The sequence below is a fragment of the Aulostomus chinensis genome, chromosome 9, assembly GCF_037954235.1.
Source record: "Aulostomus chinensis isolate RoL2024-O1b breed Wild chromosome 9, RoL_Achi_v1.0, whole genome shotgun sequence".
Taxonomy (NCBI): domain Eukaryota; kingdom Metazoa; phylum Chordata; class Actinopteri; order Syngnathiformes; family Aulostomidae; genus Aulostomus; species Aulostomus chinensis.
This window is the reverse complement of record NC_141328.1, coordinates 6,751,671-6,770,439: the sequence shown is the minus strand read 5'-3', so window position 1 is coordinate 6,770,439 and position 18,769 is coordinate 6,751,671. Positions and strand designations below refer to the sequence as shown.

Below are 18,769 nucleotides of genomic sequence, written 5' to 3'. Positions count from 1 at the left end.
ACACACACACACACACACACACACACACGCACATTTATGCTCACACATGGACACACACATACCAATGATTCTCACACCGCGCGACTCTCAGTCAACCCCGGCACCTGGGGACTGGTCGTGTAAACAGTCGCACTCAAGGTTGAACCCAGGTGTTTCATTTCCATTAAGGCCGTCATCACAGCCTCCTCCCTCTGACTTTGGCCATAACATAGACAGAATAGTCATTAAATTTCAGATTACCTTCTCTTCGCCTTTTCGATGTCGAGATGCACAGGGCCTATTTTAGATATCTGTCTATGAAATAATTATCTCCCAACTCTCTGCCCCAGACATCTTCAAAAGAGGATGTTCCATTGATGATTTTTGCCCTACATCATAGCTTTGCTCTTGCCGTGACTCTAAAACCCAATATAACGTAATTAAACTAACAAAGTGACATCAATAAAGACAGAAGTGCTCTGTAATTACAGTCTGTGCTAGGACATCATAAGCAGGCAGTGTCATCACCCTAACGAAGGAAATAAATCAATGGCAGTCAGACGACAAAGCTCACTTTATGATCCCCTTCTCCTCCGACACACAAAGCAAACCATAAACACGAGTAAGGCGAGGGTTTAATGGCAATCTTAAAGTTTCGTAGGCCACTAGCTTGTCTTTACTGCTCCTGTCCAGCAATACAATGGGTGCCTTGACACTTTCACCGCTCTCTTCCTCTCCTTCATTAGTTGTGCTTCTCACAGTTTCTCCCCTTAGTATGCCTCCTCCCTTCTCTTTCCCTCCTATATGGTGTCTGGTCTCCTCACCATCTGGAGACACATGAGTGGCAGGCCTCCCCCTTTAATAACTGTGTATTCCAATTTTGACATGGTTGCGCAAAGCAAACACACACACATACATGCATGCATAAACACTCAGTAATTCACACACACACACAAACACAAAATGTACGTTGCAGGATTTGAAGATTGGCATTGCCTCTTCCTGCAGAGAGCCATGTGGACAGTGAAGCTAAATGTCAGGGAAAAGATTTAATTCCACTTGCACATACAGGCACGCACACACACACACACACACACACACACACACACACACACACACATAAAGCTTTGCTTGAAAATGCTACACAGACACCTCACACTGATAGTGTGTGAGTATAAGGCTAAATGTCAAGGGATGATGTAAATCCGCATGATTGGTTCCAGAAGTAGTTCATCACAATGCCAACGTAGGCCAGATCAGTGTCTGATTGTCCTCCAAGAATTTTGCCAAGCAGGATAGCCAGGATCCAGCAGGAGCAGCAGTGGGAAGGAGACATACTGTACAGGTGTGGGTAGGGGTCCTCCATAAATCCCTTTCAACCTCATGTTTCATCATGACTGACCCACTTTTCTCAATAACATATTCTATAAAGTCACAGAGGACAAACATACATTTAGGTACATTGAAATGTCCCTAGAGGATCTTTATTGTACATAATAAAGGGGCATAAGGCTGCATAGTAAAAATTAATACAACATATGATGATGCATTGAGCATTGTCCATTCATAAAGCATCCTGCTGGCTGGGTAGAAACCCCAGCAAAGATCACATTCAAATATGTATTTTTTTTCTAGGAAAAAGATTGAAATTTCCTTTTCTGTTCTTCTCTCTCTTTCTCTCTCTTTCTCTCTCTCTCTCTCTTTCTCTCTCTCTCTCTCTCTATATATATATATACAGTATATATATGGCAACAGAACCATGACTGAACACATGGAATTATGTAGTAAACAGTGTGAAATAGCTCAAAACATGTTTTATATTTTAGATTCTTCAAAATACCCACCCTTTGCTTTGATTGCTGCTTTGCTCACTCTTGGCATTCTTTCGATGAGCTTCATGAGGTCAGCACCTGAAACAGTTTTCCAACAGTCTTGATTGAGTTCCCAGAGATGCTGAGCACTTGTTGGCCCTTTCGCCATCACTCTGCGGTTTTTGCGTTGCACAAAGACACGGTGGATGGAACCAAAGATCTCAAATTTGGACTCAACGGACCAAAGCCCAGCTTCCCACTGGTCTAATGTCCTTTCCTTGCGTTTCTTGGCCCAAACAAATCTCCTCTGCTTGTTGCCTTTCCTTAGTAGTGGTTTCTTAGCAGCTATTCAGCCATTCAGCCTGATTGGCACAGTCTCCTCTGAAACGGTCGATGTACAGTAGAGATGTGTCTGCTACTAGAACTCTGTGTGGCATTTATCTGGGCTCTGATCTGAGGTGCTGTTAACATGCGTTTTTTGAGGCTGGTGACTCGGATGAACTGAGCAGCAGAGGAGACTCTTGGTCTTCCTTTCCTGGGGCATCATGTTAGCCAGTTTTGTTGTAGCGCTTGACAATTTTTGCGACTGCTCTTGGGGAAAGATTCAAAGTTTTTGCAACTTTCCAGACCGACTGACCTTCTGTTGTTAAAGCAATGACAGACTGTCGTTTCTCTTTACTTAGTTGATTGGTTCCTGTCATAATATGAATTCAAGCAGTTGTCAAATAGGGCTGTCAGCTGTGTGGCACCCTGACTTCTGCACAACACAACTGATGGTCCCAACTCAATTAAGAAGGCAAGAAATTCCACAAATGAAAATATGTATGTATATATATATATATATATATATGTATGTATGTATGTATGTATGTATGTATATCTATATATGTATATATATATGTATATATATGTATATATGTGTGTGTCTATATGTGTGTGTATATATACATTATATATATACAGTATATATATACATACGGTATATATACATGTATGTATATATATACATATACATATATATATATATATGTATATGTATATATATGTATGTATATGTTTCCTCAAATCTTGTACCAATGAGTTTGTGATTTGGAAATTTTTCGGCCATGTGTGATGAGGCAGTTGAGGCAATGATGCGTTGTATGTGCAAACCCAACATTTACATCCATAACATTTACATTAACATAACTCTGTTTTGTCATTGAATTAACGCTCTCTGAATCCGAATTGTATAGGAGTTGTCTAGAACTTCTTACACAGCGTCAAGTAATTCAAGATTTCCAGGTTGACTTGTATTGATGTATTGTTTTTGTATTGAGTTACAATTGGAGAAGCTACTTTCAGATATTGCAAAAGTTTCCATGCATGCAGTAATGTTCCTGTTGCAAATATCTTGAGACATTTAAGTGTAGAAACAAACTTTTAGTTTCTGAAATACTTTTTCAGACAGACAAAAGCAAAAAACAAGCTGTTTCCTCAGCAGAAAACAGTACATTTCTCCAACTTGCCAAAACTGCCATTTTAATAGCAGTACAGCAAGCTGCAGGCACACGAGAGAGATAATGGTCTGTTTGCTATAATTCATGTGACGCCCAACGCACACCCATGATAAATGTAGGTTCTAATTACAACCCCTTGGGACCTCACACCTGATTTTGCATCCTTTAACTAATTTGAATGGATTGAACACAATCCAACTACACTCACCATACACATGGTTTAAGTAAGCACAGGATCAGGATATGACTCAGACCCAAGAGAGAGAGATATTTGCAATTTTGGGGCACAGCGGTAGTTGTCTCTTTCCTCTCTACATTAAGCCAGACTAAATTTGGCATGAAAAATATTAGCAGCTGAATATTTGAAAAGTTGGGGATTCTGAAAAGTCTGTGTACCACATTGATGCCCACAACTTAGATCCCATTGAGGAGGATAGACCATGAGTGTGACATGAGCCAGACGAAGCAAACTCTTTTCACTGCTGTGGCTGTTGCCTTGACTACCCATCTCCAGCCTACACCCCTCCCCCAATTCTCACTGCTAACTTGCTGGGGTGACTGATGAGCAAACTCACTGGTGTGTCAAATCTGGGGGAAATAGTCAATCAGCTCGGCTGATGTGTCGGGCCTGCATGCAGCTGTAGTTAGGAAATGCTGCTACGGGAAATGTGTAAGTCATGCTCTGTGCCAGACTGAGGCTCAACATTTTATAGTTGTTGAATAGGAGGGCTACACCTTTTCCATCTCTGGAAAGCATGGCTAGATGCTCATTGCATCTGTGTTTAGTCCACCTCAAGCTGTGCAGGATTTATTTTGCTATTAGCTACTCTCATGCTAGTTGGGCTTGAGTGTGACTTTGTCTGGATATTAGTGTGTGTGTGAGTATGTTTTAAGAAGTGAGAGTCCAATAAGAATGCAAAGAGAGGATGGTTATGTGAGGATCATTTATATAGGAGAGAGTGTTGATATGATTTACTATGTAGGAGCTCCATGGTCCACTGAACATGGAAAATGAGAAGGCAGAGGTGGCCATGATTAGAGGTGTGCCTCGCTGACTACTTTATGAGTGTATTCAGATGTGTGTTTGCATGCTCCATGTAGATGGCTGTGGGAGTCTGTTGCTGGACAGAGGTAGATAAACAAAGCAAGACACACATAGTTTATCATCTTCATTGTCTGGGTAGAGCCTATTAATGTTGGTGTGTAGAATCAGGAAAGCTGATTTGTGTGTGTGTTTGTGTGTGCGTGCGTGTGTTCGAGTGCATGTGAGGGCCTGTGAGCTGATGCATCAGAGACAGAGTGATTTCAGACATGTGCTAGGGGCCAAGGTCAAGGGTCATCGTATTCAAACATACCCAGAGAAACAGAGTGTGAGAGAGTGTGCGGAGGCCTCTGGGACCACTTGACTAACACTCACCCATAACATCACATACCCACATCCCCTAAGTCTCATTGTTCCACACAGTCTTCTCATACAATCCCCCAACACCATTCTGCAATGGGTTAAAGGCAATTTAACACATAATCATACTAAATTTGTTGAAATTATACAGTTGTATAATGTAGTTGCAGTTATTTTTAAATGGAAGCAGTCAAAGATATTTCCTTTGATAGAATCTTCTGCAGTCCACCCAAACCTTTAATCACAATCCTGGAGAACTAACTCAGATTAAGTATTTTTTTGTATTTCTTTAAAAGAGCAGTTTTATGTGAGTGTGGGCCTGCAGCAATGCAATTCACATTATCAGTGCATCCACATATATGTGAATTTGTAAAAGGATTTAGCAGCTAATCTAAGAAATTAAGTGCCAATCGCTGTTAAACCCAAATACTTGGATAACAATGGATCATGAAATACTTATGGATATATATATATATATATATATATATATATATATATATATATATATATATATATATATATGTACTGTATTTCATCATAGCTTATTTCAAATGTAATCATAAAAATGAAATCAAATGAAAATGTTGTTCATTTATTGTAAATGATCTTTCCATCTCCGTAGCCCAGCAGAGGTTAGACAAGAATATGAATTTAAATTTCTTTAGCACATGAAAGATCGGAATGGTGTCCAGTAGCTTGGTCTACTTTTAAGTAAAACTGCCATCATATTTTCCTTTTTTTCTCAGTTTGTCTGAATTTAAAAAACAAAAAGTTGGAGTCAGTAAGCATGAATGCTGTTTTCTACAAAGGCCCCGATCCGCCACACTGACAGTTGCACACATCCGAAACTGGAAGCTTCCCAGTACAGCGGCATTAAATCTCCTGGCCATCACAGCAACTTTTGTCTTATTTCTTTTTAGATTTAAAGTCGGATCGTATTCATGGTCTCACACACTTCTCCTCTGCAGCAGAACTAAGACTAAAACTCATGTTGATGTACTGTACTAGTATAACATTCTCATCGAAATACAATAAATACTTCTCAGCTTTTTGTTCAGTCTCTATGTCTAAGACACACTAACTACTGTTGCTATTTGTTTTGTGCAAGCAAATAGCTTCCAATTGTCTTTTTGTTGTGGACATTAGTCCGGCGTTAGAAATACAATAAAATAATTTCTCTTTTTTTGGGGAATAAATTCAAATGATAGAGAGCAGGTTTAGTATTTGCATTTCTCATTTTATCTGAAAACGACAAACACAACACAGTGGGCTTCCCTTTGTTGTTGTTGTCTATACACAACAGCCTGGCATGAGTTGTGTTTACAGAGGCGAAGCAGAGTGTGTCAGTGTTTGTGTGAAATCCTCACACTACACACACAGACATCAGAGAAGAAAGCAAGCACTATACCGTGAATTTCATCCTGGAATTCAATTCAAGCGATGCTGCGAAGGTGGCATGGTCTCCAATATGTTTAGTGTTACATCACAACTGTATCAGCTCTGCAATGCAAGCAGTGCTTGAAATTCGATTTGATCTGCATGGCCACCATCACTTGACCATGGCTGATGTTCGTCCTTCAGCCCGTCACTCTATCTGTGGCTGAGCTGCTGCTGCTGAGCCCTGGGCTCCAATTAATCCCATGATGCCTGGCTGTGGTTGGTATGGTGACCAGACAGGGCACAGAGAGATGTGATTCCCAGGTGAAAGGTGGGATGGACTTTCTGATTCGCTCCAGCACACAGATAGAGTTACAGCTCAATTTCAACCTCTTGCCCCCACTGGTCTATCCTCATGACAAAAATGGGACCACGGAACAGGTGAAGGCAGAGAAAGAATAGCTTATTCTTTTCTTTTCTCTGTTTTCCTCTCTCTCTCTCTACCTCTCCCTCTCTCTCTCTCTCTCTCTCTCTCTCTCCCACATCTCTTACTTTTTTCTAACTCTTTTCAGCCCCTCCCAGACCTCCTTCATCTCTCTGCTGAAGTTTTCTGTGACAGAGAGGACTGTGAAATGTGCTTTATAGCTTGGTCAGCTTGTAAAGCATCACTTCCAACTCTCTAATTCTATCTCACTTAAAAAAGTGGAGTTTTTTGACCCTGTTGGCCCTTTATATGTCTCTCTTTTCACTTGTTCCTGCTGCTTGTGCTTTGTTCTTTTACCCTTTTTTTGTGGACAAGGCAGGATTTGTGAATTAATCATAAGTGGTTCAATAACTGGCCTTAGCTGTGCTCCGTCACTGGGGGATCAATAGGGGAAGGTCAGTGGCACTGAGATGGCACTGACTGCTCTGGAGGAGAGACAAGGAGGGCCATGTCCAGGTGATCCATAAGCTCAGTCTGGCATGATGGGGAGGAGAACCTGTCCTTGTCCACATCCTGTCTCTGCCCTGGTCTCTGGAGATGGGCAACTGCCTTCACCCGAGGTGGATGACAAGGTGCCTTTTGTCATTCCGGTGTCATCCAGGTTGGTGGCCTACATTTAAAAAGGTGTTTTATACTGATTTGTTCATGCAATAATACCACCAGTAAGTTTCAAGGTTTTACAATAGCCTAGCATATTGGTCTTTGCTGGCATTGTTGCTTTTTATTTCCACACTTGCTTTTACATGCTATTTTACGTGATGTCAATAACACAAGCACATGTTATGTATTGAATATTGCATCATTAGAATACCAGTAAAGTGTTTTTGAAAAACCACTGAGCTAAATTCTTCCGGCTTTATGTTTTAGTAGAAACTAGTTGTGACAAATAATGAAACCTTGATCTTTTATTTTTGCAGTCTAGTTTGACTTCGATGTAATTGCATTAATATTTTCTCACCATATGAGAAAGTAAGCTGTTAAAACAGCAACTTTAGCCCATAATGATACGACTGTGTGCATTTCCCTGCTTTCCAAACATTGTTGAAACTACAAAAGCCTCCTCCTTGCAAAGTGTAATAAAAAGCCAGTGCCACATGCATGTAGGGCTATAGAGAAGCTTCATTCTGATGGTACCTTTATTTACAACGAACTGAGAGACACCGCGGATGATTTGTGAAGATTAGCGCAGAGGATGTGAGGTATGAATCATCATCTGTATACTTGCTATTTACAAGTAAGCGTATGCATACTGACGAAAGGCGGAAAATAGTTATTCAACACAAATATGATGGGGTTTTCAGCAACCAGTTGAAAGTCGTCATCATTTCAAGCCAGTTAAACTTATTATACCTTCTCTCTCTCTCACTCTTTCGAACACACACACACACACACACACACACACACACACACACACACACACACACACACACACACACACACACACATACAGCACACAGAGTGAAAAGGAAATGTCTTCACAGCCAAAACCATACAAGCGCTGAAATTCATATTCCTTGTCACCTAAGCTGTACATCAAAGCTGAGATGTGTGTGTGTGTTGACACAGAAAGGAGTGGTGTAACCAGTGAACGGCATTGCTATTTGCAAATAACGTCCCACTGGCATGAGCTGAGAGCTTTACGTCTGAGAAGTGATGGCAGCCTCCCTGAAATGTGCATGAAACTGGCTTCGCACTATCAGCACAGCATCACCGGCAGTCGCCAGCCTCTCTCTCTTTCTGCAGGGCTACTGTGGACCAGATAAGAGCAATGGACATACACCACTCCCCTCCCCTACTGCCTCTATCCGCCTTATGTTGTCCCCTGACAATCCACCCACCCTCCAACACCAATTCACCCTTATCCTCTTTACAAGGTCTTATAAGGACAGAGATACTGATGTGCAGCTACAACCGTAATTTATATTCTTTGTAAATTGTTTGTGATTTTCTCATTCAGATAAGTGCGGGGGGGAACATCTGTTTTGTGCCGGAAGGCAGTGGGCCGGGGCCTGTGTTCTGTGGCAATCACTGGCAGTACACAGAGAAAAGAAGCGAGGCACATTATCTGTCTCCCTATCCCCAATTACAACTCCAGGGGTGCAGCTACCCTCTAATATCACTGTAGTGTTTAGCTGAACACATTTAGGTAAATAGATATTGTCCTCCATCTGTACTGCCTTACAGATCAGTACGTGACACCATGTAAAACCTCGCTTCATCATTCATCTAGTTATTTCATGTCAGCAGCTCTGAATTTGTATTGCTGTCTAAAGATAACCCTATCATTTCAGCATTTCCCTACAGGGATGAGCACAGAGTAAGAGGAATTAAAACTTCCAGCCAACTGATCCACCTCAGTGCCCCTTAATCCAGTGACGTAGTTTCATGAAAAACTCACAGTTTACAAAAAGTTACACCCAATTATATGTGCATAATCCTATAAATGTCCAGCAACAGTAGTGATCAGCACTCTAGATAAAAACTCATTCATCAGATACGCTGGCGGCATCCCTCTTGCTAACGTGTCTGCCTAGCAAGTTTGAGTTTGAGTCCATGCCAAACTGTGCGCAGAGCAAACTTCTGCTGTACTGTAAGAACCTCAAGCAAAATGATGGAAATTCAATTTCTTTTCAGTGGAAAATGCAATATTTTAAAACTGTTTTAATAATTCTATGGTTAAGGTTTGATTTTTTTTAGACACAGTAATCATTTGATAAGAGTTAGGGAGTGTTAGTGAAAATAATAATAAATAACAACTGCTGAAATGTCTGGAAGTCTTGCAAAAAAAAAAGAAAATCTAGTTTTCCTGCCAAGATCACAGCTGCAAATTCCCAGACATCTCACTTCTAGTTCAGGATTACGCGGTTTGGTAGAACTATGAACAGGGATTGAGAAAAGCTTCATTAATTTTTATGTGTATTCAAGCATCCATGGATGAGGACTGAGGCTACTCAGGACAAGAGAAGCAAGACCTTTGTGCATCCCAGCGGCCAGGCGCTGAGGCCTCATTGTCAGTCAAAGGGGAGTGTGACCTGTGCATGTTGCCGTACAAACACTAGTGGGGGGTATCAGAGGGGTTCAGAGCACCGCACACATTGACTCTCAATCCAGAGCTGTGGCAGATTTACATTTAAAGTAGTTTTAGCAAGTGCCCCACTTGCTGATGCATTCTTTCACAGGGCTGAAGGGACGGGCTTATCTGCGAGTCATCAGTTGCATGTGATGCGTCCAGATAGGAGCTCCGGGAAAGATGATGTGCTGTATAATAGAGCACGGTTGCTTGAAGTATAATTACATTACACGTGGAAGCACCTATGCTCAGTGTAGACATCTGCAGATGTGTGTCATTTTGTATACACACACACATACATGTATTAACACATGTGACCTATGTTTTACCTGTGATTGACAGAATCAGTAATGACCAACATCAGAGTGCTATTGATGTTCTGTCACTCCTCTTGCTATTAATGTTTCCCTAGATGGAGCAACAGGGTTACTAGGTACTCGGAGTGCATGTGTGCTAATGCTCAAGGGCATATTTGTGCCTCATATTTATACTTAATAGGGTCACTGTGTGTGACACCAAATGCAGGTGTGTATGTGTGTTTGTGGAAGTGTTTAGATGAGTAGTAGGTCGAAGTGTGGTCGTTGACACAGTGAGGTAAAGGCTGTGATGGCTGAAGGCTCTGATGGTTAATTGAGAACAGCAGGTGTCGCCTCCCTCCTGAGCCACTTCAGGCTCTAACCAGCTCACCCTCCGATCTTCAAAGCCTCTCATCTCCTTTCCTCCCCTCTTCGCTCCTCTCCTCTCCTCTCCTCTCCTCTCCTCTCCTCTCCTCTCCTCTCCTCTCCTCCTCCCTCTTCCTCTTCCTCTCCTTCTCCCTCTCTTTCTCTCTGTGTCCTCTCTCCTGCACGGCCAGTTGAGCTTGCTGGAGAGAAAAACAGCATGTATGGTATTAATCAAACCTAGGGCATCATGGGGAATAGGGTAGAGTGTGGAAGGGGAAAGGAGGGGCTAGAGCCTAAGCTATTACTGCTACACTGGTTCACCAAGACAGAAATATTTCATTCTCTGTAACCCCTTTGACAAGAATACATCCAGCAGCACAGAAATCTTCCCATTATAAGCTGCAATGCCTATTAAAATGCTGTATGCTTGTCTTACACTTGAGTACACTTTAACAGTTGAGTAGTTTTGTGTCTGGTAATGCAGAAATAGCTTATTTCATTTAATAGTACAAGTAATGCTTTGAGTTGATTTTTTTTCTGTTTTGTTTAGTCATTGTTGCCCCATATGCACTTAAACAGAAGCCTGTTTGTGTTACTCGTAATATTTATTCAAGTCAGAACATTTGAAAGTTACTTTGCTGGATTTTGGAATGTGATTCACAGGAGCTGTGGCTTCTCCCTACTGATCCCTGCTGGAACAGGAGAATCAGAGATTTGTCTGTTTGTTTTAGCTTTTCCTTTCTTTTTCTTCATGTGTGTGTTGGACTTCAGACTGTGCAGCTTAGCCCCTGAGTGGTGGGCCAGGGCTCCCCCACTTTGGCATTATTACCCATGCTGAACACGTCACCATCCTCACCCCCCCCCCCCCCTCCCCTGACTTTTTCAAATGAACAAATCTGATTGAGAGAATGCCATTACCTGGGTAAATGAATGATTCCTAAAGGAGTGGACAAGGCCTAACACCACCCTGAGGGTAAAGCTTATTATCGCTGCAAACTCCAAAGAGGAGAGAGGCGACTGTGGAGCTTGCGCGCACTTTGTCAGAAGCCCTTATTTCCATATTAATCTACCACATTTAGGCATCTGAGACAGAAGGCCTCCTGTCACGCTTCTTTGATAACAGAGCAGTTAGCTTTTTCCCCTCATGTATAAATATGTATAATTCTGATAAGATTAATTGAAACGACTAAGTATACATTGGTAGGAGATGAGTGGGAGGGGGTGAGAGGGAGACAGCAGGAGGGAAAGGAGACACATTACGCTGCCAAAGCATGCATTTTAGACTGGCCTCTGCCTCAAAGGGTGCTTAGGCTCTCTCCTCTGGCTCCAAAGTGCCTTGATTTGAAAATAGCATCTACCTAACAGTCGCTCAAAAATAGCTGTGCGAATAAGTTTTTGTGCAGAGCCGATAAATATGGTGTGGAGCCTCTGACACCGACGCCTCACCCCAATTTCCAGTGCTCTGGAGGAGATCAGATAGCCCTGTGTCATTTGATTTTCTGCCTTATCTCATCCGCGCCCATCTTTTTGTCTCACGTAGGGCTACATTTTAAGAAGCACACACTCCTTGTATCTTTTGAAGGACAAAACCCTGAATGATATCAGAATAAATAATATGATCGCACTGTTATAGGGGGCTGTTCCAGTGTTCGTTTGTTACCAAGTGCTCGTATAGGCACGTTAAATGAGTGTCCTTCAAACGACATTTGGGATGTAAATCTTTATGTTGGGATTGCTGCAAAGTTCTATGTGTGTGTGTGTGTATATATATATATATATATATATATATATATATATATATATATATATATATATATATATATATATATGATATTACCAATATTATAAACTATTAAAGAACAAAATAAAAAAACTTTGTGTGTACATCTCATACAGTTATTACACTGCTCAAACTGACCAATAAATGTCTTGTTTAAATGTTTTCCACAAAATATGCTGAGCGCTAAACAAGCGAAGGAGAGAGAGGAGGAGTGATAGAGTGGAGGTGAGGGATCCAGAGACGGATGAAACAAGAGGAGTCAGAAGAGGAGTTGGAGTGAGGGAGGAGACAAAGTCATTCCCTGGTGTACATGCTCAGAGTTGACTGGCAGCAAGAAGAGAGGGCTGTACAGATAGGAGGGCAGGAAGAAGAGGGAAGAGGCAAGGAGTGTGTGTCAGTGTGTGAGTGGCGTCTCTCATTAGAAGATGCTGTCAGGGGCCACAGAGGGGGGACTGCAGGGACCCCCAGTTCCCCCCTCTCCTCCCTTTCCACTAGCCCCTGAGATCTGACTGAGGAAATGATTGATGAGTGATACCAAGATAAACACGCAGCATGGTCCCCAAAGGCAGCCTTGCAAAATGATGCATGCAGCGTTATAAATAAACCTTTTGAAAAAAAACAACACCCAAAACAATGAACAACAATGCAAAACAAGCCTTGGGTTTTCTTATTTTGGATATTTTTACAGAAGACAAAAATCAAGCAAGCTTTTGTTCTTTGCTTTGATGAGACTTCTAATTTGGGGGGGTTTTCTAGTTTTATGTATAAGTTGTGTGCATGCAAGGCAAACAAGGCCCAGTAGAGTGTGTGTGTGTGTGTGTGTGTGTGTGTGTGTGTGTGTGTGTGTGTGTGTGTGTGTGTGTGTGTGTGTGTGGCATATGTAAGGATTCATATTAATGATACAAAGCCACCCCACGATACACAAGTACACACAAAACTATATTCAGCTGCTCACTAATTGTTGAGTAAGTCATAAATGTTTTATGTTACACTTTCTGTTAATGTTTAACACTGAGCACCAAATGCCTTTGTTACAAATCGAAGTGGAAAGGCAGATTATCATCAAATAGTTACGTTATATCATTATGAGCCTCCAGGCTGTGGTCTGGTGGAGGGAGAATGAATTATGAATGGAGGGTGAGGGAGGATCTTCTTTTCCCTCTGGGGACTTCCAACACCACAACTCATTTACGTTGGATGAATGAGAGATAAGGAAGCAAGTATGGCCTTCATGTAATTTACTCTAGGAGTAGTGTCACATAAGCTACTCACACAAACACACACACACACACACACACACACACACACACACACGCGCAAACATTTCTCGTCGGTTTAGGGTTAAGAAGTGTATGCTGAAGGGTACTTTGTTCATTGTCAAATTGTGCATACCAATGCTGCAAAACACCATAAAGAAACCTTGTCATCTAAGTCACTGGTGCATTTTCTGCAGACTCGTGTCGGGCCTCTTTGTACATCTCTGAAATGAGTCCCAGTGCTGTGCTGTAGCTTTGCCTAAAAATTCTTCTCATCTCATCTGTCTCTCTTTTGCTCTCTCTCTCACTCTCTCCTTCTCTCTCTCTCTCTCGCTCTCTCTCTCTATCATGTCTCCACGGATCCAGGCCGCAGAATGGGTCGATGATATTGTACAACAGGAAGAAGGTGAAATACAGAAAGGATGGCTACTGCTGGAAGAAGAGGAAAGATGGAAAGACCACACGGGAGGATCACATGAAGTTGAAAGTGCAGGGAGTTGAGGTGAGTGAGTGAGTGGGCTGGCAAGAGTTTGGATTTAGAGGGGGGGCATAAGGAAAGAAGTGGGTATCTGTATGTGTCGGGAGGGAGCAAGCAGTCGCCCTGACACAGACAAACATAGGTGAGCTCTCCCTTGGCTGTAATGGAGATGGTCACATGCTGCTGTCTCCAAGGAGCCTCACCAAGAAACAATGCAGCACAACAATAGTTTTCCCTGGGAAACCAGTGGAGTGCAACCGATTGTTTGTACCTTATTAAGGCTCTGGTTGTTGCCTTTGCTCCAGAGAGCCTACATTAATCTTGCTTGTTCTAAGCAGTGCTGTGGAGCTAGCGCTTGCTCACCTCACTCCGAGTCACTCCCCATACCAACTACTGCCATAAAATGCCCAGTTGTATCTATCCTTGGCTCTCCCATGCTTAATTTTGCTTGACCTGAGGTGGCTGTGTGCTATGTTGGCATCCAGGCTGATTTATCAGCAGTCCCACACATGAGACCAGGCAAGTGTCAGAGCCCAACCTCCTTCCTTCCCTTTGCTTTTAAGAGTTCTGAAGTTTAGGCTCTTCTCTTTCCCACATTTAGCCAAAAGGTGATGCCAGCAGCAGAGAAGTTGTGATGGAGTAGATGAGTGGGAAGCTAGGAGACTTTGCTCTCCCAGTCATGTGTGCGCACATGTACACATACCGTCCACACAATTTTACACACGCACACAAGCACACACCTTAGGGAGTCGAGTTGTTTGTGTCACACAGTGTGACGAAGACAAAGCTCAGGCGTTCCCCCAACAGGGGCTCTGCTTTCTGTTTGTACTCCTCCAGATATTTGTCACCGCAAGAAAATGGCTCAGTGTCATCTCTGGTCCTGCAGCGGTCCGATAACCTGTTGGGACTGCACACATCCATCCTTCTGGACTGTTACATATTTTTACACTATCTCACAGTCCTGGTTGTACACAGGGTTAAGTCGGACAACTTGTTGGTTTTATTAACATGAATGTAGGGTTATATTTGGATTAGATGCAGTTCAACTTGACTTTAAAACATCCGTTTATGGAAAATCATACAACACTTGTAGAATTTTGTGATTCTTGAACATAATAGTAGGGTCATAATTGCCAATTTCAATTTCTGATGTTCATTGGAGGTAAAAATAACAGTTCTTAATAGGTAAATATACTGTCTAATGTCATTAAGTGTTGTGAACCTGTGTTGTGAACCTCTTGTTTGATCAACTGTAGCTCTATCTAATGGCCTAATGTACTTGTCAGATTACAAGTACGACATCGTTCATGTACGAGATGGTAGAAATATCCTGTGCAGACATTCATTGTGAAATTATTGGAACCGAATGTTTCCCTGTGCCTGTTTCAAAAGTGTACCTAAATTGTATGAAATAGCAAATGTCAGAAGCAGAACATTTGAATACCAACAGATTTGTCAAAAATACTCAATATCTGGCTTTCTTGCTTCTGCTTTATCAGAGGATTATTTTATAATATCATTTATTGACATATGCCCTCTCGTGACTTATTCCAGCTACGGAAAATTAGTAAATTGAATATATAGTGCAAAGGACTGCACAAATAGGGAGGTTGGACTGTGATGGGTCAAATAAATATTTGCAACAAGCTATTATCTGTATCTGGTTCTCATTAGCACACTTGATGTTAGCACTAAGAAAGCACTCATTCTAGACTGAAGTCCAGACCTTACACTCATGTTGTGCGCATTTTTTGTGTCAGACTTTGATTGGGTGCATTGATACATATACATTTTTAGACTCATTGTGTTGTATTTATCTGTCACACATAGAGTTTTGGTTTATTTACGTATCCAGTGAAAGATTTTATGCATCTTCAGGTGGACTGGTACAGGGAGACTGCCCTACTTCAGCACTGTAACGGCAGCGGTACCAGCTGATAGGGAGCCCATTTAATGGGCTGTAATTTCTCTTGTCCAATGTATGTTAGCAGTGCCAGATGACACATGCTGTGTGATATATAGCTGCTTGGGGGTTAATCAATCCGTGCTTGAAAAACAGAAGTCTTCTTTCAGTCTCTATTCCTGAGTTTCTACATATATGTAGGGCAGTGTCACTCTCAAACATTGATTGCTTGAATATCAGAAAACTTCATAATCCAACAAGTAGGAAGTGCATGTAAATAATGATACTCTAGAATTAGCTTTTCTTTACGTCCCACTTTTTGCTTGACAATCCACTGGTGACAATAAGCAGAAACAGGAGCCCAGATACAGCACTGTTGTCAAATTATTAAATTGGTGGTTTGTGGTGTATCTGACTTACAACAAAATGTGCATTTAAGCATGAGACACACTCACACGTATACACAAACACACACGCACACACGACTAATGGTTGTTCGCTAGGCTGGGCAAAGTAACTTAAAAGAAAATTCAACTCTCCCATGGTGTGATTTGGCTCTGTGAACTCCTGTATGTTGTAACTAGTCTAATTTACCAGAGCTAGTTGCTGAGTGAGCAATGCAAGGTGTGAAGGTGAGCTTTCCAGAGACGCGGTAAAGCTGTGAACTCACAAATCCACATGGGAGCTTACACAAATTGGACCGTAACTGCTATTTCACATTCAGTACATAAAAATACAGCCCACACAGTGTCTGTGTTTCTGCATCACAAACCAACATCTTTGCGGCCTTGGAAGTCCAAAGTTATGTTCACCTCACCCCTCAATCCATCACTGCTCTAACCAGCCAATGATGGGATCTATGACCTAACATGAGTCATGTTTACTATAAGCACATACAAATGAGTTGACCTTTGTCCTCCGTTCAGTGAAACGCTGAGGACCACATGGGAGAATAAGATATCTATTTCTGCTTACTACTCTGTTTGGAGGGCGGAAAGTAAGATCTATTTAAATACATTATTCATATCATACCCTCGCAAGGCAGAACAGCAGAAGTTGACACAACTTGAGCAGAACATCACGTGTTTTACAGGAGATTCTTGACATCCCCTGTGCTGTGTTGTTGCTGATCTGATTCCCCAGCCGTCCGGTCCTTAATAGGGGTTGTGTGGTTATTACATGGGCCAGGTTTAGTGCACAAAGAGGACAAATGTTGTGGGTGGTTCAGGCTACTGATGTTCAGTGGCTCTAGAGAGCGAGAGGCTATGAGTGCAAGAGCGAGGGGCCTTCTGGGGGCTGCAAGAGGCAACCTAGCATGGCAGGAGTAGATGTCAGCGTGTGCTGCCGCTGTCCTGTCTGCTTTGCAGTGCTGGCTCAGCAACCCGTGTAAACTAAGGTTTCACCACCACCACCCCCCACCTCCCTTCTTTCTCTAACTTTTACTCTCTTTTTCTTTCCTCTCTTCCTCTCTACCTGTGTCTTTCATTTCTCAGTCTTTTAATTTTGCACTCAATTTTTCACCATCCTGCTTTGCTCCTTCACCTCTCTTTCTCCTCGCTGCCCTTTTTCTCCTCCCTCCACTACCCTCCAAGTCCACCGTCCAGACAGACAGAACCTTGAGTTGGGCGGTAATGCTCCCTGTTCCCTAAAATTGGAGCGCAGGGCATGTTGCAGCATTAGCGCTTAACAGGCCGTGAAATAGCAGCCTGCCTTCCTGATGTCTCCCCCATCACTCCAGGTGAGTTGGCCAGACGGCTGGATAAATGAGCAAGCAGCACCCCCAGCACCTAGCATGCGTTTGGGGCACCTGGGGAGAGATGTCCATCAGTGATTATCTTACCACACCCTATGCTTACCTAGCTAAAGTTGTCCACCAGCTCCTGACCGTGACCTAACCCTGACCTGACGAGGTCCATGAGGATCCTTGCAACTTCTCATTGGTATGTCCAGTGGTTGTCAATCTATCAGGAACCTCGGTTAAACCAGCTTTTGATTGGCTTTATTCTCCCTCAGAGTGATGTCATCTCAATTCAGGCTTTTGGTCTCAGAGTGTGCATAGCTCTAGCATCCCCTGGCTTCTCCCTGGGAAATAGCAGAGACCTCAAACTCATCTGCTTGTGGGACACTCAAACTGATCACCATTCTGCTTCTTGTCAAGCGTCTACTGTTACCATCTCTTCTTTACTGATTAGCTGTTAATGTGGGCCCACCTCCCCATCTTTCCCCTCTCTTCCACCCCCATCTATACTATCTCCCATTTTATTTCCAAGCTTTAATAAACTCCCTCAAACGTAGATCGATTTTCTCTTAAGTGAAGGTGGCAGTGCCTCTGACTTATTTCATTACCACAGGCTAATTATACCAATTGAAATGAGCTTCTCTTCTCAAGGTGTGCTGTGCTGCTCATGCCTCCCCCAATACCCCAGACTTTAATGTCAATACAGTTCTCTACCAATTCCTTAACTCTCATCTCTGCCACAACTCCCACCCGCCCTCTCACCCTCCACCACCTAAATAATCAGCTGCTGTGTCCTTAGCCCCCGTAACTTGTCATTTCATGTTGGATCCACCCTAATGTGTGATTTCAACTGTGCAACTGTGCAATGAAGGAAGGTAATGGAGCATGCTCGTGGCTCAATCGCCTCTGTTCATTGATAATAATGAAGACAAATGTCAAAACATTAGTTGCTAATGTTGTAATGGAGTGGATGCTAGTGGATGCTAGTGGATGCTACACTGCATTGGTTTTCAATAGCACATGACCTTCAACATTCAGCTCCTCTTTTTATTAGTCGACTAGCCCTTCCTTTTGCAGCGAATCAAACATTTACTTTTATTTTTTCCTAGAACATTTGTGTCTGAATTCTCATGACTTTTGAGGGAAACAATTTTTTTTTTCTTTCTTTGTGAAAAAATATTCCAATTCCATGGTCATCTGAGTGGGAAGCTTGGTAAATTATAATCAAACTCGAAACTGTGTGACTGTGCAGATGCAATTGAGTTGTTTTGGGTGGCTGTTTGTTATTTCAGTAGCAGGGGTAGCGGTGATTTACAGATGCAGCAGATGA

At 42.3% G+C, this 18,769-nt stretch overlaps 1 protein-coding gene across 8 annotated transcripts in view; it reads left to right on the top strand.

Moving 5' to 3' along the window:
• Window positions 1-18,769, top strand: part of camta1a (calmodulin binding transcription activator 1a) — a 306,871-nt gene that overhangs the window by 172,807 nt on the left and 115,295 nt on the right. For all 8 annotated transcript variants that reach the window (XM_086213431.1, XM_086213436.1, XM_086213432.1 and 5 more), the window contains one exon: window positions 13,687-13,822. In XM_086213431.1, the coding sequence (XP_086069557.1) occupies window positions 13,687-13,822 (136 nt within the window). The remainder of the gene's footprint in view (window positions 1-13,686; window positions 13,823-18,769) is intronic.